The sequence below is a fragment of the Hemitrygon akajei genome, chromosome 1 (assembly GCF_048418815.1).
Source record: "Hemitrygon akajei chromosome 1, sHemAka1.3, whole genome shotgun sequence".
Classification (NCBI taxonomy): domain Eukaryota; kingdom Metazoa; phylum Chordata; class Chondrichthyes; order Myliobatiformes; family Dasyatidae; genus Hemitrygon; species Hemitrygon akajei.
In genome coordinates, this window is record NC_133124.1 from 187,453,542 (window position 1) to 187,478,070 (window position 24,529).

The 24,529-nt window shown below is 46.0% G+C and overlaps 2 protein-coding genes and 1 long non-coding RNA gene across 3 annotated transcripts in view; 2 read left to right on the forward strand and 1 right to left on the reverse strand.

The window, feature by feature from the left end:
* Positions 1-6,525, forward strand: part of LOC140733327 (tumor necrosis factor receptor superfamily member 10B-like) — a 59,033-nt gene extending 52,508 nt beyond the window's left edge. Inside the window, exons 9-11 of the mRNA XM_073056522.1 lie at positions 458-838; positions 3,433-3,493; positions 5,146-6,525. Of these exons, the coding sequence (XP_072912623.1) occupies positions 458-838; positions 3,433-3,493; positions 5,146-5,429 (726 nt within the window). The 3' untranslated portion in view covers positions 5,430-6,525. The remainder of the gene's footprint in view (positions 1-457; positions 839-3,432; positions 3,494-5,145) is intronic.
* LOC140733339 (uncharacterized) lies at positions 1,467-19,584 on the reverse strand. The gene is made up of 3 exons (XR_012100269.1): positions 19,385-19,584; positions 15,286-15,426; positions 1,467-1,960 (listed from the first exon to the last, which is right to left on the reverse strand). It is a non-coding gene; the product is annotated as an uncharacterized lncRNA (long non-coding RNA).
* Positions 18,354-21,437, forward strand: LOC140733333 (uncharacterized). The gene is made up of 2 exons (XM_073056529.1): positions 18,354-18,486; positions 19,068-21,437. The coding sequence occupies exon 2, from the start codon at positions 19,263-19,265 to the stop codon at positions 20,124-20,126; it is 864 nt and encodes a 287-aa protein (XP_072912630.1). The 5' UTR covers positions 18,354-18,486; positions 19,068-19,262; the 3' UTR covers positions 20,127-21,437.
* The last annotated feature ends 3,092 nt before the right edge of the window (positions 21,438-24,529 follow it).

Below are 24,529 nucleotides of genomic sequence, written 5' to 3' on the forward strand. Positions count from 1 at the left end.
TGGGACTAGGCAGATTAATGGTTCAGCAGAGACTAGCTGGAACAAAGCAATGTTCTCCCTAAGGTGTGCGCGGGAATTTAAACTGTTGTCGCCCTCTACCCCGTTGGCATGTTAAGTATTCTTCACGATCGTACACAATCTCATTTCCTTTTCCGGTTTCTGGTGCGGACGGTGTTGACAACGTGGAGTTGGCGGTGATTCGTCTGCAGATTTTAGAACTGGCTTATTTATACCGTTTTTATTGAAGAAATTATTCAGTGTGCACATGTTGTTGTCACTGGGCAAGTGGAACAGTGCAAGGGTTTTGCGCATGCTGGTCATTACAAATTAGGGGCAACATTGGGCCAAGGGGCCAGTTTCTGTGCCCTAGTGTTCAGTGACTGTTCTATGACCCTGTCGTAAACCTTCAGTGACCACCGGTCAGAGACCCAGAACTAATGTCCACTATTTCTTTCAGGTCAGTGACAGTCACCACAGATCAAATGGGACTTCGGTGGACACCTGCATTTCCGTGATAGATACTGATACTGAGCTGCCTCAGGCCGAGAGGACAACTTTGCTTCAGAATATCCCTGAAGGTCCAGCCAGATACAGAGCTGGGCCAGTTGCCAAGGGCGGTTGTCATGGCAACAGTTCTGTTAGCCGGCCAGTGGGCCAAGGCGACGACTCTTTGGGACAAAATGAGCTGAAAAGCCCCAGAGATTTCACTTGTACTGTTGACATCGGCTCACTGTGCCACTGTAAAGCAGATGCCGTTAAAACGAGAGGATCTAGCAGCACAGAGAGCTCACCACAGAATACACACGAGGCTTCACCTTCAGTTCCATGCCAAGCCACGGTAAGACACCATTCTCATCTTCAACCTTTTCGCCTTTTTCTCTTCCCTCCCTACATAATGTTTTGAAGAAGTTCGAAATCATCCACTTTGTTAGGAAAATCAAAAAAGGCCAGTATGTAAATGAATAAATGCTGGGACGGGGATACAAAGAGATTTGGGGCCGGGAAGGAGAATCAGAATCAAGTTTATTATCACTGACATACGTCGTGAAATCTGTTGTTTTGTGGCCGCAGTACATTGCAATACTTCACAAATTACCACAAGTTACAATAAGAAATGTATTAAAAATGTATTTCAAAACAGTGGATTTCAGTTAATTGGGACATATGGGGACCAGTACATTTTGACCCAATTAAGCAGCTGCCCCAGATAGCCAGTTTCAGGGAAATAGTTCAAAGGTTTCAAAAGTAGATTTAATGTCAGAAATGTATACAATATACATCCTGAAATGTTTTTTCTTCACAAACATCCACAAAAACAGAGAATGAATGACAGTTAAATGTTAAATGTTAGAACCCCAAAGTCCCCACCCCACCCAAGCTCCCCCCCTCCCATGTGTAAGCAGCAGCAAAGCAATGATATCCCCCCCACCGGCAAAAAAAAGCATCGCCCCCCCCCCCACCGAGCACTCGAGCGTGCAGCAAAGCATCAGTAAAGACACAGACTTGCAGTACCCCAAAGACTACTCGTTCACCCAGTATTCGACACACCACAGGCTCTCTCTCCCCCCCCAATAAGGGAGAAAGGGATGTCTCTGTTTCACACCAAGAGGGGAGACATGACAAACAACTCGCTGATTTACGATGTTAAAAGTCCATTGCGTCACTTTTTCCGAGCTCGGTGCCCAATGGACTCGGGTCTCTGGGCGCACAGCCAGCAGCCAGATCACTGCTTTCGATTTCCGTCTCCCTACGACACTCCAGTTTCCTGCAGAGACACCGACCCTCAATCCGCCCGCCTCCAGAGCCATGAGATCTTGGACCCCCGAGGGCGAGCGAAGCTTTTAGGCCGCATCCTTGGAGTACCGTATAGCGGCCAGTTGTGAAACCCTGACAGCGGGTCCCATTCCCGCAAAGAACCGAAGTCAGCGTGTAATTCCAGGTCAGGGTCTTCAAAAGAACCCTGAAAGGGAAAAATAGAGTTAATAAAGATGGAAATAGAGCTGTTTCCGAAGATGTAAGCAAAGGAGTCTCCGTTAGGCGCCATTGTCTCCTCTTAAACTCCTCCTCATCAATCATCAAAGGTATTTATAAAAAAAAAGACAAACTACCATTTAACTGAGTAACTAATTAGAATACAATTAATGCTACTACACTATAAAACTGTATAAGTTCCTAATATTTATCGATGCAGAAATTCATTTGCCGTGTTCTTTTGTTTGACTGTGAATAAACTAAATCAGCGCAGACACTTGGTGCAGATAATTGTCTGCCTTTATACAAAGCTTTGATGATTGTGCCCTCCAAATCTTTATTTTCATTGTTACATTTAAGATGATTGCCGATACCTTCAAATTCTTTGTGGTTCCTAACTTGTTGAAGTAGGGAAGTGGCTTCATTTTTTACTCCCAGCTGATAATGGGCCTGAATGCTCGAAAATGCAGTGACCAAAACAGATCTAAATTGTCTTGCTGCTTCTTTCTTGGCACCTGTCAGTGACAGATGTCACGGCTTCTTAACACAAATGCAGCTGACGCAATCTTAACAGCTAATCGCTCCAAGTGGCCACACAAGTTTGCACGACTGATGCTAGTTAGAAACTGATCAGCAGCAGAGTGTCCCAAATTAACAAAGGAAATCCAGGCTGTTTTCTTGATTCGTTTTTGTTCTTTAAGAGTTGTCCCCAGTAAGCGGCTGCCCCGATTATCCAATGGACCAATTACAGAAAAGCACTACAGCGCAAAAAGGGAGCAAATTAATGAGGTAATGCTCATGGATTACTCAAGAATCTGATGGCAGAGGGGTAAAAGCTGTTCCTAAAGTATTGAGTTTCTTCATGCTTCTGCCACCCCTCCCTGAAATGGTGAAGAGAAGAGAGGGTGTCCTGTGTGGTGGGGTCCTTAATGATGGATGCTGCCTTCTTGAGGCATCGTCTTTGGAAGATGTCCTGGGTGGTGGGGAGGCTAGTGCTTGTGATCGAGCTGTCTGAGTCCACAAACCCTCGGCAGCCTCTGTCGACACTGTGCGTTGGAGCCGTGGGCCTGCTTCAAGGATGGTAACAGCAAGGAGCTTGCAGAGGTCAGAGTGGAAGCTGGGTCTCTGGCGCACAGGCAGTGGGTTCCACTAGCTACTCATGAGACCCCTGGTTAGGCCCCAGGCATTTTGGGACGGGATGTTCTGTAAAGCCCTTCACTTCCTTTTCATCTCCCGTGGAACCCGTTTAAATATCTCTGAAACAAGGGGAATAAATTGGTCTAGTAAGGGCTGTTGCTTGGTGAATGCTGTTTTAACTCGCCCAAACCCCACAGAGGGTGAAAGTCCCAAGAGGATGGGAACCATAATGCTCACCCGGGGGGGAGAGGGAGAACGTGAAACGTAAAATACACAAAATACACAAAATACACAAAACAAATTATTCTGTACTTTTTTTTTAAGAACACACAGGAAGCCAGGAGGCATCATTGTACAGATGATGATGAATCAGTGGATTTAGAAGGTAATTTCCCAACATATTTACCTCAGACGTGTGTGTTTGGTACCTGGGACTAGAATTGAAAAACTTTTTTTTTGCTTCTTACAAGATGAGACTGTCAAAGTCAAGTTTATTGCCGGATTCACAAGTGCAATGAGAAGCTTACTTGCTGCAGCATTCACAAGAAGAACATAAACAATTTATACATTTTTTAACAGTGAAAGCACAGAACAAAAAAAAAACACAGTCCATTTTAGTTCAAAGCGGTGGTGATGATCTTGCTAAGCTGTGGTGATTAGTGTTCAGCTGGCTGTTTTGTCGAAGGGAAGCAGCATGCTTGAACCTGGTGGTGTGGGTCTTCGGGCTTCTGTATCTCCTGCATAATGGTATCTGTGTTCTTTGTATTCAGACGCCTCAGTGACGTCGGCCCCTCAATCTACTCCACCCAGGCAACTCCTCAAGATTCCATTCAACTCTCTGAGATAGAATGTAGATCACTGTAGCACTGAACAGGCCCTTTGGCCCACTCTGCTGTGCTGACCGTTTGAACTTCTCTAAGATCAACCTAACCCTTCCCTCCCACACAGTCCTCCATTTTTCTATCATCAGCGTTCTTACTAAAGGTTTCTTAAGTGTCACTAATGCATCTGTCTCTATCTCCACCCCTGGCAGAGCATTCCATGCACCCACAGTTCTCTGCGTATAAAACCTTCCTCTGAAATCTCTCATAAATTTTCCTCCAGTCACCTCAAAATTATGCATCTTGGTTTTAGCCATTTTTGCCTTGGAAATGTGTCTCTTGTTGTTCACTTGATTTGTGCCTCTTATCATCTTGTACACCTCTATCAAGTCAGCTCTCTTCTCCTTCACTCCAAAGAGAAAAGCCCTCACTTGCTCAACCTATCCTCATAAGACATGCTCTCTAATCCAGGCAGCATCCCCTCAGCGCTCTCTAAAGAAATCTACATCCTGTGAGATGGGTGCATCTGGCCATCTCTGGTCACTTGCATTTCTACAAATTTAATTTGTCCATAATGAGGACCTGACTAATGCTCCCTCTAAGGAGTTTGATGTGCACGCATCTTTTCCTTCTAGTGCACAAAGGAATTTGCGACGTGAGGATGGACCTTAGGGCCCAGGGGAGCCGGGGAGCTCAGGAACCGCCGCCCGCGGCTGCCGCTGAATCCACAGTATTTCTGTTCCGTTGAAGGATGCTGTTAACACATTAAAGTTAATGGATCAATAATTCTTTATTTCACTCTCCACAAATTTATGTTTACTCAGGACTCAGCGGGCGACAGTTCCAGAGCTCCCCGGCTCCCCCAGGTCCTAAAGTCCATCCTCTTGCTGCAAATTCTTGGTGCAATTCCTTTGCGCGCTCGTAGTAAAAGACATGTGCGCGCGTGCACCTTAGGGAGAACTTCCAGGCTTTCCAGCTTAAGCTCTGATTTCTGTGTGCAATGTTCGGGAATGGTCCTCCTCTCATCCTCTTGATGAGTTTGATCCTGGTGGGACAGGAATAAAAGATTTTTTAAAAAGTAAATCTTAATGAGTCCCAGTGAAGGGGCTCGGCCCAAAACTTCTCTTTATTTCTTCCCCTAGATGCTGTTTGATTTCCTCCAGCGTTTTGTGTGTTCGCTCCAAACCATAATCATTTGGGTTTTTTCTGCTTTCAGACGTAAGACAGTGTTTTATCCTGCTCATTAATGAGGTACCTATTAAAATGTGGAAGCAGTACATGCGGAAGCTTTCTCTGACTGAAAACGAGATTGAAACGGCCGAGCAGAACAACAGTAAAAATGTCACTGAAGCACACTACCAGATGCTTAACACCTGGCTGCAGAAAATGGGGAAAAGCGCCTGTGTGGGCATTCTACTGAACACTCTGGAGGAAATGGACTTGAACAACGCAGTGCAGAATGTAAAGACAAAAATTAAAGAGATGAAACAAAGAAAATGACAGTTCTGCTTTGGACCTACATATGAGCCTGTCAGTTGATTTCAAGCTATTGTAAGAGGAAAGAAACACTCAGACTTCTGCATCTTCTTTCCTCTTCCAGCAAACTTGGTTCTATCAGTAGTTGGGATATCTGTCAACAGAATAAATTTTGAATGTTTGGGTTCTCTGTATTCAGGAGCTTTTCAACCATCCTTGTGGATTACGTTGTCCCAGCAGGGACATCAAGGGTGCTTCCTCTACATTCCAGTACTGAAGAATGACGATAAACAAGTTTGAACTGTGATTTTTTTTGTTTTTTTGATCTGTAATTTCATGGCGGTGCTGCTCAAGTTCGACGTCCCTGGTATTCAACCACCCAGCAAAACGAAACATCACTTTGCAAAATCTTGATGCAGAGCACAGGGTTATGATTGAGCACACAGAGTCACGAAACGATGTTGGCTCAAGTCCTCCGTGGCTTGGCCCAAAGACTTGACTAGTTTTGAAATAACGTGCAAGGTGCCTGTTTGTGGAAGACAGTGTGAAGTTCCAAGCACTATTATACAAGTGAGTTGGGGTGAGGACAGGGCATACAGGCGTGGTGTATTTGTGTGTTCAGATTCTGCTGCCTTGTGCTCCGCTACTTACTGCCCGACGGCAGTAAGTCAAAGAGATTGACAGACTCTAAGTTATTAAATAAACGATGCCATTAGAACTTTTGAAGTTGTATTTAATTGGCCTTTATTTTTGTTCTTTGAGTTTGGGAATTTGATGTTTATGGGAGAATGTGTACTTGATTTATTTATTCCTATTTGTACAAGTATTTATGTTTTTGTGCCTCTGGTTACAAAGATTTTAATATTTTAGATTGCTAAAATGTTAGTTCAAAAGACTGAGTCTGTTGGGCAAGTCAGAGGTCCGAGTTCATTCTGCTGGAGATGGCCTGGTTCTGGGGTTGGAGGACTGTACTGATGTTTGACTGTGCATTGTAATCGTTGTTATAGTGGCTACATTTAGCAGGCTACCCTGCTACACCCTTGGCTGTGTCAGTTCTAAATGTAAACGAGAGACTTGTGTTCGGACTTGTGTAATAAAAAATTTTTAGATTTTCAATCTCGAGCTTGTGCTGTTTCAGAGTGAATTGACGGACGTTGAAAGAAAGCTGCAATCCGTGGAGGCCCAAAACAAAACCATAAAATGCTAGAATGCCCGTTAAGTCGGGCAGCATCAGTGGAAAAGAGAAAAGATCAAAGAACCTCTGCTGGCTTTTTGTGTGAATATCTCAGCTAAAGAAGTCAGAATGGCCTGGGTCATAAAGGCCTCAGGTTGTGAAATTACCTCCCTAAACCTCACAGACTCCTCTGTCTGTTGAGACTCTTTAAAATCTACTGATCTCACCACACTTAGACTGAGGGTGCTGGCAATGGGGAGCTGCAGGAACTCAGCAGGTCAAGCAGCATCTATGGAGGGGACTAAATAAACTATAGTTCGGGCCATAAGGTATAGCAGCAGAATTAGGCCATTCAGTCCACTGAGTCTTCTCTGCTATTCCATCATGGCTGATTTATTATCCCTCTCAACTCCATTCTCCTGCCTTCTCTCCATAACCTTTGATGCCCTCACTAATCAAGAACCTATCAACTTGTGCGTTAAGTATATCCAATGACTTGGTCTCCATTTTGTCTCTGGCTAAAGAAATTCCTCCTCGTCTCTGCTCAAAAGGGACGTCCTTGAATTCTGAGGCTATGGCCTCTGGTCCTAGACTTCCCCAATATGGGAAACATTCTCTACCTAGGCTTTTCAATATTTGATATTTTTCAGTGAGATGCTCTTCATTCTTCTACACTCCAGCGAGTACAGGCCCAGAGCCATCAATGCTCAGTGAATTCATACTGCAGTTAGAGAGGGAGAAGCATGTCACAGGGAATAAAGAGAATTACAGAGGCATGAGAGAGGAGCTTGCCCAGGTGGATTGGAGGAGGGATGACGGCAGAGCAGAGATGGCTGAAGTTTCTGGGAAGAGCTCACAAGGCCCAGGATAGATATGTCCCACAAAATAAGTTGTTCTCAAATGGCAGGGCTAGGCAATCTTGGCTGACAAAGGAAGTTAAGGACTGCATAAAAGCCAAGGGAAGGGGATATAAGGTAGCAAGAGAGAGTGGGAAGTTGGCTTTTTGGAAAGGTCTTAAAATCCAACAAAAAGCTATAAGAAGAGAAAAGATGAAATATGAGGGCAGATTATCCAATAATATAAAGCAGGATACCCAAGGTTTTTTTTTCAGTTTTATAAAGAGTAAAAGGGAGGTGAGAGTTGATATTGGACCACTGGAAAATGATACTAGTGAGGTAGTAATGGGGGACAAAGAAATGACAGATGAACTCCAGAGTATTTTGCTTCAGTCTTCACTGTGGAAGACACTAGCAGTGTGCCAGAGGTCCGAGACTGTCAGGGAGCAGGAGTGAGTGCCATTGCTATTACAAAGGAAAATGTGCTAGGCAAACTCAAAGTGGATAAGTCTCCTGGACCAGATGGACTACATCCCAGAGTCCTGAAAGAGGTTGCTGAAGGAATAACGAATGCATTGGTCATGTTCTTTCAAGAATCATTTGACTGGTATGGTCCTGGAGGAATGGAAAGATTGCAAATGTCACTCCACTCTTTAAGAAGGGAGGAAGGCAAAAGAGAGGAAATTATAGGCCAGTTTAGCCTAAGCTCAGCGGTTGGGAAAGTGTTCGGAGCCCATTATTAAGGATGAGGTTTCAAGGTACTTGGAGACTAATGCTAAAAGAAGTCAAAGGCAGCATGTTCTATGTAAAGGGAAATCTTGCCTGACCAATCTGTTGGCACTCTTTCTGGGATGAACTCCATCTGCCACTTCTCAGCCCAGTTTTGTATCCTATCAATGTCCCGCTGTGACAGTGAAAAGATTTATGAGCTTTGACACACACTGTATTGGGGAGGGAATGTTACCTTGCAAGTAATCTAAAATTCATGTTTACTTACTTTTGGAACATGCAGTCAAGTGTGTTGTTTTGCATTCAACCAAATGAGTGAGGGTTGCACTGGGGGGTAACCCCTGTCACCACACTCACAGTGCCAACATAGCATGCTCACTTCTTACTGACCTAACCTAGACGCCTTTGGTCTGTGAGAGCCGGGACACCCCGAGGAAACCCACACGGTCACGGGGAGAATGTACAAGCTCCTTACAGGCACTGGCGGGAATTGAACCCTGACCTGTAATCACTGGCACTGTCGAGTGACGGCGCTAACCACCGTTCCTGAGGCATCAACGACAAAAAAGCCCCTTTCCCACCCTCTCACACACAGAGACAGACCTCCAACCACAGGACGAGCTGCCTCCGGGCTTCCAGACCTTGGCCCCAGATTCTTACACTTTCAGAAATTGGGCCTTTAACTTCGGACTTCAGTCTCTGGCGCTGGAGACCTGGGCCTGCGTGACTCCTTCGAGCCGCTACCTTCAGTCTTCAACCTTCCCTTCTACCTCCTGATTCACTGTGCTCTGGATATCAACGTGTGGCTTTGCCCTCCGAACTTTGCCAGGTCTGACTGTCGGGACTTGACCTCTAGACTCACGTGGACCCCTGACCTAGGTGACCTTGGAGGTCGCCAGCTTGAGTGACTCCCAGCTGAACCCACGTCTCACTGCCAACGAGACCCTTGACCTGGGACCAGGACTTGCTGACCTGGGAGTCACCAGTCTTTTCAGTTTGTGCTAACCTGACCTCCGGGATCGCTGACATTCGCCTGCAGAGTGCTTCCATCCGAATTTGAACTCTTGTCCAGATTCCACCCCTCGAACTCTCCCTCATCCTTATCTCTAAATCCTAATCTGATCCAAACTCTGCTCTCTCCCCAAAATCATCCCTACTAACCTTAAAATCAACTAAATCTGACCTTGAGGGATATCGCAGCTCATCTCCATTTTGATCTTATGATGTGACTGCAATGGGTTTTTAATCACAGGAACTGTGAAGGGAACTTAAATCTAGACCTTACTCGTCTTCAACCAACCTCTGACAACCAAGTCCGGCTCCTGGCCTTCACGAGTGGCCTGGCTACTAAGCCCGGCAGAACCATTTCTACAGAGAGGAGAAGGGGCAAAGGCGGGTTACTGGTACTTTAAAACCGGTCACTTTGGGCAGATGGGCTCATCAGCCGTGGTCGGCAGCTCATCCTGGAGAACGAAAGCTCTGTCCTCAGACCTCTGCTGCCTTGCTGCTATACCCTCTCGTGGGGAAGGCTTCAGGGAAAAGTCCGGAGCTGGAGTCCTACTCTGACCGGAGACTCCAGCGACTCTGTTGGTACCAAACTGTATCGGTCTCTGCCGTTCCTTTGGGTTCATCAGAGCTTGCTCCAAGGGCCAACAGCTTGCTCTTCACATCGTGCTGCCCGGGCTTGTGTATCTAGACAGCTAGGACGCAACGTCCATGATCGGCCCTGACCAAGGGAGGCCTCGCTCACTCACTAGTGCTGGTCCTGAGGAGGGCGTTTCATGTAAGCTTCCTTCCCCTTTTCAGACATAATGGCAGGCCAGATTTACTGCTCAGTTCTATCCAGCTGCACACTAGTGTGGATGGTTTCATTGTTTTATGTTCTTGTTAAAATTACATTTGTGTTTAATTCATGTTTTTTTTAACTTATGATCCTGCTGCAAGTAAATTTTACTGTGCATACGTGTCCTTGATAAACTCAACTTCGACATTCATTGGGGCAGAAAATCTTCCTCGACTAACCCACAGAATGGTTGTACGTCAAGTGTACAGGCACAGCTTGGCCATGGATAGAGATGAGCAGTAAATCTGGCTTATCCATTATGTCCATAAGACTATAAGAGATAGAAACAGAATTAGGCCATTTGGCCCATCATGTCTGCTCTGTCATTCAATCATGGCTGAGTTTGCCCCTCCTCAGCCCCACTCCCAGCCTCCTCCCCGTAACCTTTGATGCCATGTCCAATCAAGAATCTATCAAGCTCTGTCTTAAATACACCCAATGACTTGGCCTCCATCAGCTGCCTGTGGTAATAATTTCACAAATTCACCACTCTCTGCTGAAGAAATTTCTCTGCATCTCTGTTTTAAATGGACGCCCCTGTATCCTGAGGCTGTGTCCTCTTTCCTGGACTCTCCCACCATGGGAAACATCCTTTCCACATCCACTCTGTCTAGGCCTTTCAACATTCGAAAGGTTTCAATGAGATCCCCCCTCATCCTTCTAAATTCCACTGAGCACAGACCCCGAGCTAACAAATGTTTCTCGTATGATAACCCTTTCATTCCTGGAATCATCCTTGTGAACCTCCTCTGAACCCTCTCCAATGCCAGCACATCTTTTCTTAGATGAGGAGCCCAAAACTGTTCACAGTACTCAAGGTGAGGCCTCACCAGTGCCTTATAAAGCCTCAGCATCACATCCCTGCTCTTGTATTCTAGACTTCTTGAAATGAATGCTAACATGGCATTTGCCTTCCTCACCACCGACTCAACCTGCAAGTTAACCTTCAGGGTGTTCTGCACAAGGACTCTCAAGTCACTTTGCATCTCAAATTTTTTTGGATTTTCTCCCCATTTAGAAAATAGTTTTCACATTTATTTCTACTACCAAAATGCATGACCATACATTTCCCAACATTATATTTCATTTGCTACTCTCTTGCCCATTCTCCTAATCTGTCTGTCCTTCTGCAGCCTACCTGTTTTGTCAACTCTACCTACCCCTCCACTGATCTTCATATGATCTGCAAACATAACAACAAAGTCATCTATTCCATCATCTAAATCATTGATATACAGCATAAAAAGAAGCAGTCCCAACACCGACCCCTGTGGAACACCACTAGTCACTGGCAGCCAACCAGAAAAGGATCCTTTTATTCCCACTCACTGCCTCCTACCAATCAGCCAATATTCTAACCATGCCAGTAACCTTTCTGTAATACCATGGGCTCTTAACTTGGTACACAGCTTCATGTGTGGCATCTTGTCAAAGGTTTTCTGAAAGCCCAAATATACAACATGCACTGCATCCCTTTTATCCACCCTACTTGTAATTTCCTCAGAGAATTCTGACAAGTTTGTCAGGCAAGAATTTCCCTTAAGTAAACTGTGCTGACTTTGTCCTATCTTATCCTGTGCTACCAAGTACTCCAAAACCTCATCCTTAACAATTGACACCAACATCTTCATAACCACTGAGGTCAGGCTAACTGGTCTAAAATTTCCTTTCTGCTGCCTTCCTCCTTTCTTGAAGAGTGGAGTGACATTTGCAATTTTCCAGTCCACTGGCACCATGCCAGAGTCCAATGATTTTTGAAAGATCATTTCTAATTCCTCCACAATCTCTACCGCTACCTCTTTCAGAACCCTAGGGGTGCAGTTCGCATGGCCAGGGTGACTTGCGTCCTCTTGGGTCTTTCAGCTTTTTGACTTCTCCCTTGTAATAGTTATTGCACTCACTTCTCTTCAACATTGGCACACTGCTAGTGTCTTCCATGCGGGCGAAAGGGTGTTACGTGAAACGTTATCCTCGGGGCTAGCACGAGTGAGGTCTGGATTTAAGTTCCCTTTAAAATATCTATCAAATATACCCACTGCAGTCACATCATTGATCAAGATGGCGCCAAGCTGTGATGTCCGTCTATGTCATGGCTCAGACTTACTTGCTCATAGCGTTGCCAAACTGAGGTAGTCATCTTCTCCTCATGGACGATCAACGCAGGTGCGACTCAAGGAGGACCGTTTAGCCCGCTGCTCTATTCCCTCTACACCCACAACTGTGTGGCTAGGCACAGGGCAAATGCCTTCTATAAATTCACTGATGTTGTTGGCAGAGTCGCGGTTGGGGCGAGAAGCTGTGCAAATGTGAGATAAGTTGGTTGGTTGAGTGGTGTCACAACAACAACCTTGCACTCAACATCAGGAATTGACTGTGAACTTTAGGAAGGGGAATTTGAGAGAACACACATCAATAAAGAATTATCTTTACACAGGAGTCGGTGGTGGAAAGGGTGAACAGCATTAAATGTCAACATCCTGGAAGCTCTGTCCTCAGCACAAAGTTTTGGTGCAATCACGAAGAAGGCATGCCAGCAGCTACATGTCATGAGGAGTTTGAGCAGCTTTGGGATGTCACCAAAGACTCTAGATGTAGATAGCCACTGGCTCCTTAATAATCAGATTAAGAAAATGTGTAAAAATAATACGGTTGTTGACATGTAGGATTTCAACTTTCCTAATGTAAACTGGGACCTTCTTAGTGCAGGAGGTCTAGATGGAGAGAATTTGTTAACCGTATCCGGGAGGGTTTCTTAAATCATTATTTGGATGGTCCAATGAGAGGAGGCACTGCTCTGGACTTGGTGTTGGATAATGAACCTGGCCAGGTGACTGACCTTTCAGTGGGTGAGCAGTTGGGGAACAGTGATCACAACTCCTTAACATTCAGGATAGCAGTAGATAAGGATAGGTACAGTCCTTGTGGGAGGGTATTAAATTGGAGCAGGGCAAATTATGAGAGCATTAGTCAGAAACTAAGAAGAGTTAATTGGGACCACCTTTTTTTCCTGGCAAGTCCACATCAGATATGTGAAGGGTGTTTAAAGATCGATTGCACGGAGCACAGGGAACGTATGAAGGAAGCGCGGGGATGGAGAGATAAGAGAATATTGGATGTCCAGAGAGGTGATGAATTTAGTCAAGAAAAAAAAGGGAGAAGTATGTAAAGCTTCAGAAGTTAGGATCAAACGGATGACATGAGGAGGATAAGGAAGCCAGAACGGAATTTGAGAAGGGAATTAGGAATGTCGGGAGGGTCCATGAGAAGTCCTTGGCAAGTAGGGTTAAGGTGAATCCCAAGGCACTCTATACAGACATCAGAGCAAGAGGAGAACTAGGAGAGGGTGGGACCACTCAAGAATAAAGGTGGGAACATTTGCTTGGATATGAGAATGTGAGTGAGGTACTTAATTAGCACTTTGCTTCAGTATTTCTCAAGGAAAAGGACATGGAGGACCAGGGATCAGTGCTGAGTGTGTAAATACGTTAGGGCACTTAGAGGTCAAGGAGGAGGAACTGTTGGGATTCTATAAGGAGTATTAAGGTGGATAAGTTCCAAAGGCCTGATGGAATTTACCCAGGTTATTGAAGGAGGCATGAGATGAAATCGCTGGGGCTTTGACCAATATCTTTGAGTCCTCTCCAGGCAAAGGCGAGGTCCCAAGGACTGCTGAGTGGGTTATATTGTACCTCTACTTAAGAAGGGAACAAGAGAAAATCCTGGGAATGATAGACTGGAGAGTCATACGTCAGTTGAGGGAAGTTACTGGAGGAAATTCTTAGTAATAGGATGTGTGAGCATTTGGAAACCCGTGGCCTAATTAAGGAGAGCCAGCTTGGCCTTGTGCAAGGCAGGTTGTGTCTTACGTATTTGATTGAGTTTTTTTGACAAGGTGATGAGAGAGATTGATGAGGATAGGGCAGTGGATGTTGTCTACATAGATTTTAGTAAGGCATTTGACGAAGTCCCTCATGGAAGACTAATCCATATCGAATTGACTGTTTGGATTCAGAACTGGCTTGTGTGTAGAAGATAGAGGGTAGTGGTTGAAGGGACTTATTCGAGCTGGAGGTCTGTGATTAGTGGTGTTCCACAGGGATCTGTGCTGGGCATCTGCTGTTAGTGGTGTATATAAATGACCTGGATGAAAATGTAGATGGGTGGGTTAGTAAGTTTGCGAATGATTGGTGGAGTTGTGGATGGTGTAGAAGATTGGCAAAGAATACAGCAGCATATAGATCAGTTGAGGATCTGAGCAGAGAAACGGCAGATGAAGTTTTAACTCAAATAAATGTGAGGTGTTGCACCTCAGTAGGGCAAATGCAAGGAGACAGTACTAGGGCAAGGTCCTTAACAGTGTTGCTGAGCAGAGAGATCTTGGGATCCAAGTTCATAGCTCCTTGAAAGTGGCTACACAGGTCAATAAGGTGGTTAAGAAGGCTCATGGAATGCTTGCTTTTATTGGTTGTGGCACTGTTCAAAAGTCAAGAGTTTATGTTGCAACTTTATAAAACTGGTTAGGCCACATCTGGAGTATTGCATACAGTTCTGGTCGCCTCACTATAGGAAGGATGTTGAGGCTTTGGAGAGGGTGCAAAAGAGGTTTGCCAGTGTGCTGCTTAGTTTAGAGGGCTTGGGAGGGTGGATAAATTTGTGTTGTTTCTTTCTGGAGTGGCGGAGGCTGAGTGGAGATCTGATAGAGGTTTATAAGATTATGACAGGCATAGGTAGAGTAGACAGGGAGTGTCTGTTTCCCAGGGTTGAACTCTATTTTTATGTAATTCTTTATAATTGTTTCATGTCGCACCAACACATGACAGCAAATTCCTAATCTGTGTAAATGTATATGGCAAATAAAACTAATCTTTGATCCTTCTTATAAACTTTTGTGTGAGTACACTGCCTCTTACTGTTGAATTGGGAAAGAACAAGCAATGAATTTTAAAATATTTTCATTACAGTAACTTTATGACCTGTGTCTGGTCACTTGTGGCTACATTGCTCCTAGTGCGTGTTGGTCTTGCATTGAAACTGCTTGATGCTGACCCCATCCACTCACCCATTGTCCCATTATGAAGTCACACTCACTGCCAGCCATGTTGATCAAGCCAGCTTATACTGAATCTGATCTGTGAGGGTGGAAGGAAAGGTCATACCCTTCAGAGCAGAGACTCGATAAATGCAGAGTCTAGCTCAAAGAAAAATGGAGGATGGAGCTTCAACCTTGTTCCCCTACTTCTTGCAGGTGTAGTGCCTCAGGCTCTTTCTGATCTCTCCTGCCTGAGCCCAGAGACTAACCTTACTGTGAAGACTTGAAGGTAAATGATTTGCTGTTGGGGGTACATATTTCATTTCACCAACACAAGGGATTCTGCAGTTGCTGGAAATCCAGGGTAACACACACAAGATGTTGGAGGTACTCAGCAGGTCAGGAAACACCTATGGAAAGGAATAAAGAGTCAACGTTTTGGGCCAACTCTCTTCACTTTTATTCCTCTGCATAGATGCTGCGTGATCCCCAGCATTCCAATTCATCCTGTTCCAACGCAGCCCTAATATCCCCTTCCCCTATGTGTCACTGTACTGATCAGAGGGATCTTCAGCCAGTTGGCCGATTTAGTGAAATTACCAGTTTTAAAACCTCTACCATAGGCATTCATGAGGAGAGCACAACTTTCCCGTTCAGAGTGTCACCGTAAATTCTTGTAGTTCTTGAAAGATCACTAATAACGTCTCCACGATCCCTTCAGCTACTTCTTTCAGGACTCTGGAGTGTAACCCATCTGGTCCAAGTGATTTATCTACCTTCAGCCCTTTCAGCTTCCCAAGCATCTTCTCCTTCGTAACAACAACTCTTCTCACTTCTGCCCCGCTGACACTATTGAACTTCCGGCATACTTGTTCCCCATTGCCAGCTACCTCTACAGCACCATTTCCAGTGGTCCAATCTCCACCCTCGCCTCTCTTTTCCTCCTATATAGCTGCAAAAATCCTTTGGTATCCTCTTTGATGTTAGTTATTGGATAGTTTACCTTTATATTTCGCCTTTGAACTTCTTTCCTTATTTAGTTTTATTTTTAAGTTGCCTTCTGTTGGATTTATAAAGTTGTCTGGATGTACTGCACTTTCTCTGTAACAGTAAAAGTTTTATTTTGCAATATTGTTTTTCCTTCTACTTCCTCGTTGCACTGTGGATGTTTCTCGTTGCACCTTGGTGCATATATAAACTTATCTACCAACCTAAAATACTTCTGGTACCTGCCTTTTGATAAAACTATAGAGCCTTCAAAGCAGAGCCTGTTTGCATCATGTGACTAGGCTGCCCCTGAAGGAATCTCACTTCCAAGGATTTTACAGCTCATGTTCTCAGTATTATTTATTTTCTATTTGCATAATCTGTCTTTTGCATATTAATTGTTTGTCTTGTTTTGCATATTTTTCCATAAATTCTATTGTATCTCTTTAAGAAGATGAATCTCGGTGTTGTATATGGTGATATATGCACTTTGATAATACTGTGCATTTACTTTGACTTTGAGTGGTCACGACAAGCCTGACATTAAGTTGTTAAGAGCTGGGAGCAGAAATAGGCCATTTGGCCCATCAAGTTTACTCCACTTTGTCATTACTAAGTTCCCTGTGCCACCTGATTACACCCATGTGATCAATTAACCTGCTAACACACAGTAGCATAGTGGCTAGCGTAACAATTCACAATGCCAGCATTGTAATAGTGCTACGTTAACCACTATATGACCATGTTGCCCTGAAGGCCTTAGACCTCTAGTTTTAACCCATTCCTAGTAATTTCTAAGGTAGGGACATGTTCGGCACAACTTTGTGGGCCGAAGAGCCTGTATTGTGCTGTAGGTTTTCAATGTTCTATTTATAAGGGTACACCACTCCTTACTTTTGAAGATGTCCTCGATGTTGGGTAGGCTGGCCACGGAGGAGGTACAGGAGACCAAAGACACACACTCAACATTTTAGGGACAGCTTCTACTTCTCTGCTACCAGATTTCTGAATGGACAATGAACTAACCCGTGAACAGTGCCTCCTCACTTTTCTGTTTCCTTTTCCCCTACTTATTTAATTTTTTTAACATACAGCTTATTTCTTACTGTAATTTATAGAGTTTTTTATGTATTGCATGGTACTGCTGCTGCAAAACAATATAAATCAGTGAAATTAAACCCGATTCTGACCACTTAACCGAAGACGTACCTGCACTGGAAAATTCCAAAGCTTTTAAATGAAGGAATATAGTCCGTCCCTACTCAATTTCTCCTCACCAGTTAATCCCTTCATCCTCAACCTCAGCTCAGTGAAGCTTCCTAGGATTTTCTCCAACCTTGGATAAAATGGTGCTTCAAGTCTCAGTAATTAAACTTCGTTACTTGTACTGTTTCCTTTCTAATAACACTTAGCTAAGGAATTAAACATGCCACCGTAATAAGTCTGTTAACCATATTAACATGAGAAACATCACAGTTATGATAGAATAATCCTCTCAACCCCAGAAAATAACCAGTCTGGATTGCCTCCAGAGAGCACGACAGTACACAGTGCTCCAAGTACGGCCTCACAGAATCAGATAAGTTGTGGAATTTGTTGTTTTGTGGCAGCAGTACAGTGCAAGACATAAAAGATTACTATAAGTTACAATTAGAGATCAGATAGAGGGGTGTGAAAGAGGAACAGAGGGGAAGTTACTGTTCCTAAAATGTTGAGTGTGTGTCTTCAGGCTCTGCATGAGAAGAGGTGAGAGTCCTTAATGATGGATATCTACACCAACTCAACAATGAAGGCTGATAAGCCATTTTCGATGTTAATTACCCTTTGCACCTACATTCCAGAGACACAAGAGACCGGGAATGCTAAAGATCTTGGGGGCCAGGCAACTGACAGACGTTGAAGTGGTGGAGGGGGCCTGGCGAGGTGTCGGGGAAGTAGATGGGAAGAGACTGAACAAAGGGGACAAGATGGAGATCAGATATGTGGATACAAGTTCAAAAGGCAGTACAATTAATTCCTGGGAAAGGTCTCGGACTGAAATGTCAACAGCCCATTATCCTCCATGGATGCTGCCTGACCAGCTGAGTTCCTTCAACTCTTTTGTTCACAAGAACAAACATCTCTCTCTAATCCACTCAATTGCAATCTCTCTGAATTTTGGCTAAAGTCTGCAACCAGATTCCACCTGCTCATAGATTCTATTGTTTTTCCTATAGATGGCCACAAGGAAATAACTCGTTAAGAGTATGGTGACATATGCATGTGGCACTCTGATAATAAATTTACTTTATACTTTGAACCAGTTCAGGAGCAATTGAGGACGAGGTAGATACTGACCCTGTGCCCACCTGAGAACGTACATTCAGGAATTACGGCAACCAAGTTGTAGTCCACCAGTGAAGAAGTGAAGTTCAATCGGAACTGTAAAGGTGACAGTGGTGATCACTGCACAGCAGGCTGTGGGGCAGTGCCTCGGGGTGAGGGTGAGTACTGGGTACTGCTGCAGTGTGGGAGTGACACCGAGGGAACATCGCACTGTGGGAGTGCCACAGGGTGGCAGGGGGGCAATGAAGGGAGTCACAGTGCCATGAGAGGTGTGGTACCAGGGGAGTGCCAGTGTTGGGAAGGGTGTACTGCGAAGTCACGTTGCTGTGGAAAGGATAGTACCTGGAGGAGTGCTACACTGTGGGAAGGGTGGTACTGAGGGTGGGGATGGTGCAGTATCTAAGATAGACTCTTATCAAAACTATCTCATGACGGTACTTTCTCTGTACCTGTTTCACTTCATTCAACAGTCTAATTGCTTTAAGTACTTCATTGTGAAATGATTTGATCTCTATGAATAGATGACACAGTAGCTTTTCACTCTGTCTTGGTATATGTAACAGTAATAAAAAGTAGTAAATTTCACTTTTAACGAGGCATTCTCCTGAGCGGATTCCATATCCCTCCCGATCTTTCTATTAATGTGTCTGTCCGAATGTCTTTTACTGGTGTCTTTATCACTTGCTCCCCTCCGCTACACAGGCCATTCAGCCCATCGCGTGCCTTGCTCTCCCCTCAGGTCTCTCCTCCTTCGCCGCGGCCTGGACAGATGTCACCGTGAGCGCGGCCACGACCAGCGAGTGGCCGAGGATGACGCCAGGGTCCCGGGGAAGGCCGGCGATGGGCAGCGGGCTGGCAGCCTCGGCCCGGGCGGAGATGGAGATGGCCACGGCCGGGCCCCAGAGGCAGTAGGGCGGCCACAGCGAGCGGAAGAATGGAGAAGGAGAGCGGCGGCAAGGGCTGCTCGAGCCCGCCGCAGGGCCAGGCATCCCGCTGGCAGTCAGAGCCTGTCCGCGGCGACCTGCGGCTGCGAGCCGGCGGCGGCAGGCTCCTCACCTTCCAGTGCCACCGCAAACGGAAGCCCCGCAAGCGGGCCGAAGAGGCCCCGGCGGCGGCCTGGTGGCCGGAGCAGGGCCAGGCCTCCGGTTGCCATGGCAATCAGGAGGCGGCGGACGGAGTGGAGGGCCGCAGGAAGAGGAAGAAGGTGGCGGTGAGTGAGTGCGAACAGCGGCCGCCGGGAGGGGAGGACCCGGAGCAGAGGCAGCGGCCGGCGCGGAGCCCCGCCCGGGAGGAGGTCGAGCCGCCCGCCCGATCCTTGGTTTCAGCGCCCCCGTGCCGGCAGCACAAGTGCGCGGCCAAGACGTGGGGTCGACGCCGGGGCCGGCGACGGGCGGTGCACCAGTCGGACGCCCAGACCCAGACCGAGCCTTGCCCGGCCTGCAGCTGCTGCGAGTCCAGCTCCAGCCCCAGCCCCGACCCCTCCTCGCTGGCCCTCGGGGACAGGAGCAGCAGTAGCTGCGGTTCCGGCAGCTCCGCCTCCACCTCCACCGACAGCAGCGACCGGGTCTGCCCGCCACCTTCCCCCGTGTGCCGGAGCACCGAGCAGCGGGGCCCGGGCCCGCAGGACTTTCGTCAGCTCAGACCCGGCAGGGGGAGGCGGCCGAGAGCCCCCTCGCCCACGGTCCGCAGGCCGGTGTGCTGCTCGGCGGAGTCGGGCCGGAGGAGAAAGAGCGTCCGTCGGGCGGCGAACTGTTCACCCGAGGTGGCCCGGGACGGCTGGGGCTGCCTGATATTTTGAGCTCGGACTGTGGGGGGGCAGAGACTTGTACACAGGAGTGGGGTTCACTAAAGTCTACATTATTGAGTTGGGGATTGGGGTTTGAGAGCCGGAGCGGGTGGGGTGCACTGTCCCAGCAGGTTAGCGTGGTCCCAGAATGAATGGACACTCTCAAAGCAATCAGAAGGTCAGGTCCATTGGCTTATAGTTCCAAATAAAATGATCTGGCTGCCCCATTTAGCACTTCCATCTCCCCTGAGCTTTGTCCATGTTGGTTTGAACCTCAGTTCACACTGGACCATTTTCACTGGGAAGTCCAAGTGGCTGCTGGAGATGGAGTGACCCTGATCCCAAATGAACTCTCCCTACTGACCCTGTCCTCCAAATGTTGCCCACAGAGGTCTGATTGCAGACAGCAGGAACGTCTAGTGCACCTACCCAGGAGATCTCTTAAAGGAATTCCCAGAGAATTTTGGCACCACCGTTGTGGGAGAGCACCAATTCTCAAATGTTTGGATGGAACCCAGCAGTTTACTTCAAGACAGCAAAGATTGAACAAGTGTTTGTCCCATAGTTTCAGCAGGGAAGGGGAAATTTGATCTGTTTATGACCGTTCTTTCAGAGAGCATTCCAATAATCACTTCCTTCTATTTTATCCCCCATATCTGAAGCTTTAAGAAAGAAAGAAAAAAAATTGCAATTTTCTATTTTTGTGAAATAGCTACAATCTGAGCCTTGAAATGAAAAACCCTGCTATCACTAGAAGTAGTTTCTCCTTATTTAACTGAATAATTTTGTACATCACCTTAAAACCTCCTATTGGTTTAAGGAGGGCAGTACATCTTTTAATTCCTTGAGGTAATTGAATCCCTCGTTCCATTGGTATTTTAGGAAGCCTCAGAACTATATCTAAGGCCTTGATATCATGTCTAAAGAGTGATGCCCAAAACTAAACATGCCTTTCAGAAGGGATTAATTTAGCTTCCTCACTGTACTGTTCACCCTGATTTGTAAAACCTGGGTTCTCTTGTTTTTAACAATTTTTCTTCTTGTCCTATCATTTAATAATACACCAGCTGCTGTTCCTTGATTCCCCCACTAACTTGCCACCTACTTATCTGTGTTGGTTGAAGACAGTGGTCTGTTCCTGTAGTCTATAGGAGACATTTCACCATAGTTAGGAGTGCAAAGACAGGGTGGAGAGGGGCACTAAGGAAAGAGGGTAAAACTCCATTGGTCTGTGCAAAACCTGCTCGAAATCTGTTGCTTTTTCCTTCCCTGGTCACGTTCTATCTCATAAATAAAATATAAGCCAGAATTTTGAAACATAAACGTTGCAGAGGTGAGTGAAGGTATGAATAAGGTCTGTGTTCGGTCTGCTCCCTGAGCTTCACACAGAAATCTCCTTTCTTCCACGAAAGGAGAATGAAAGAGTTAAATCTTTTTAGCCTAAGTAGATGAAGAATGAGAGGAGACATGATGGAAGTGTTCAAAATCTTTAAGTGGATGCTACTTCAACATTAATCCATCATCGAGGACACGGGGCTGTAGGTGGAGACTGGTTAAGGGGAGATTTCAGACTAACATCAGGAAGTGTTTCTTAACACAGCGGGTTTTGGACACATAGAACAAACTCCCTGGTTGTGTAGTTAAGAGTAGTACCTTAGAGACGTTCAAATCTAAACTCGACAGTTATTTCAACTCTCTATGTGAGTAGGAATTTGGCAGGCTTTGTTAGGCTGAATGGCCTGTTCTTGTCCAAATCTTTCTAATGTTCCAGTCTGGTGAAAATGGGAGAAGCCTAATTTTCCGTTTGGTTCAGAAACACTTTGCTTTCTGACATGTCTGACCCACCGTTCACTAGCTGATGTACGCACGTATTTAGCGATAGGGTCACGCTGCCTCAGCAATCCCCTACAACCCCAATTTAACCCTAGCCTAGTCACGGGACAACTTATAATGACGGATAACATATCTAGTAAACCCTAGGAAACGAGCAACTGGGGAAACCCACGAGTTGAACGGGGGAGGACGTTCAGAGAATCCTCATGGATGGGATCAGAATTGAACTCTGAACTCCTGCGGTGTAATGGCCATGCGCTAACCAATACATTACCGTGGAGCCTGCGGTATGTCAGCGCTGGTAACAGAACTGATTTCAAATTGGATACAGTACCATCCCGGCTGATCACTCCACGCACGAGTACGTCAAAGTGTGAAAAAGTAAAACAGAAGTCTAGGACTAGAGGGCACAGCCTCAGAATAGAACGGGGGTGACCAACCTTTCTTAGGCCTTGGACCCCTACCATTAGCTGAGGGGTTCATGGTTGGGAGCCCCGGAATAGAAGAATGTCCCTTTAGAACAGAGATGAGGGAGAACTTCTTTTGCCAAAGGGTGGTGATTCTGTGGAATTCATTGCCACAGATGACTGTGGACACCAAGCCATTGAGTAAATTAAAAGCGGACATTGATAAGTTCTTGGTTAGCAGGGCATCAAAGGTTATGGGGAGAAGGCAGGAGAATGGGGTTAAGGGATAATAAATCGGCCATGATGGAATGGCGGAGCAGACTCGATGGGCTGAATGGCCTAATTCTGCTCCTTTGTCTTGTGGTCTTATGAGTGTGAGGTGATGCAGTTTTGACCTTCAGACCAGGGCAGGGCTGGTAAGGGCATTGATGCGTGTTGTGGAACAGAGCGACCTGAGAGCAGAACTTCAGGAAACCGGCCGCGCAAGTAAAGAGGGTAGTGAAAAGGCACCGTCATATGCTGGCCTTTATCAGTCACTGCATCGAGATTAGGAGTAGGGGTGTTATATTGCAATTATTAAAGGCCTTCATGAAGCTGCACTTCAAACTGTGCAAGTTTAGAGACGGGGCGCGATCCCATGAGCAACTCCATTTTTTGTCGATTAAAGCTCCCAGGAAGATGGAGATCGTGACAAGTGCAGTGGAAGGCAAGCAGGTATTCAGTGCCGTCTGCCAGCCTGTCGCTTGCTGCTGCTGGAGGAGGGTTATAATTGCTGCCGTTTGTGCAATTTATTTAGTCTTGTTTGTTCGTGAGAAGGGAGTGTGTTTGATGTTCTTGTTGCTGTTTGCGTGATTTGTTCAGTTTTTTTGCATGGGGGTGGGTCATTGTTTTGACGTTCTTGTAGTGTGCACAATTTGTTTTTTGTGCCAGAGGAAGGGCTGATATTCTTGTTGCTTTTTGCGCAATTTGCTTTTTTTTTGCACGTGTGGGAGGGGAAAGTTTGATGTTTTTCTTTGAATGGCCTCCAAGATTTTCCTTGTTTCGTGGCTATCCGGAAAAGATTATTCTCATTTTAATAATAAATGTACCCTGAACCTTGAATGTATGTACAGTTCTGGTCCCTCCTTATAGGAAAGGCATTGTCAAGCTGGGGAGGACGCTGTCTGGACTAGAGGCCCTGAGTTATCGGGACAGGCTGGCCATGCGGTATCTGTATTCTTCAGAGCATAGGAGGATGAGGGGTGATGGTAAAGATGTTATGAGTGGCACGGTCTTTTTCCCAGGATAGAGGGCACACATACGCGAGGGGAAATGCCTGAGAAATGAATTCTTCCCACAGAGGATAGTGAGAACCTGGAACATGCTGCTGGAGAAAGTGGACGAGGCGGGCACAGTTACAACACTGAAGAAATGAATTGAAATATCTTTATTGTCATTGCACAGTACAATTTGTCATGCACCAATACAGCGAAAATGAGTTTGCAACTCTCGTACTCAGTGCTATAAAACAACAAATAAAATCAATTAACCAGCCAGTACAAGCGATGTCTAGCAGTACAAAAGCGCAGCTTGTGACAGCCATAAAACCAGTATAAAGTAGCAATGTAACAAATTTATGGATGATGCTTGATCAATTGGTTCAGAGCAATTATAGCTCTGGGGAAAAAGCTATTTTTCAGTCTGGAAGTGCGGGCGTAGAAAATCTTACAACGTCTGTCAGATTGAAGAAGTTCAAACAGATGATTGTGTGGGTGTGTATTGTCCTTACAGATGCTTGTAGCTTTCCTTAGGCTGTAGGTGTCCTCCAGGGCTGGGAGCTGTGTCCCGATGATCTGTGCGCCAGAGACGACCCGCTGAGGTGCTTTTGAGGCTTTTGGAGAGGTATGTGGAGCAGAGGGATTTGGAAGCTTATGGGCCGAACACAGGCAACTGGCACTAGCAGGAAGCATGGACCAGTCTGTGTGGCTCTGACACTCTTTCCCAGGAAGGCAGGGGCCAGTGCCAGAGGACATCCTGCTGAAGTGACTGTAGGAAGTTTTATGGGAATTGCTACAGGTAGATTTGGTACAGAGTGAAGGGTGCCCAGAACACACAGCCAGGGCTGGTGGTACAACAGGAGCCTCTTGTGATAGCACATGCAGGCAGCATCCTGGTAACGCTCTTCTGCACCCTCTC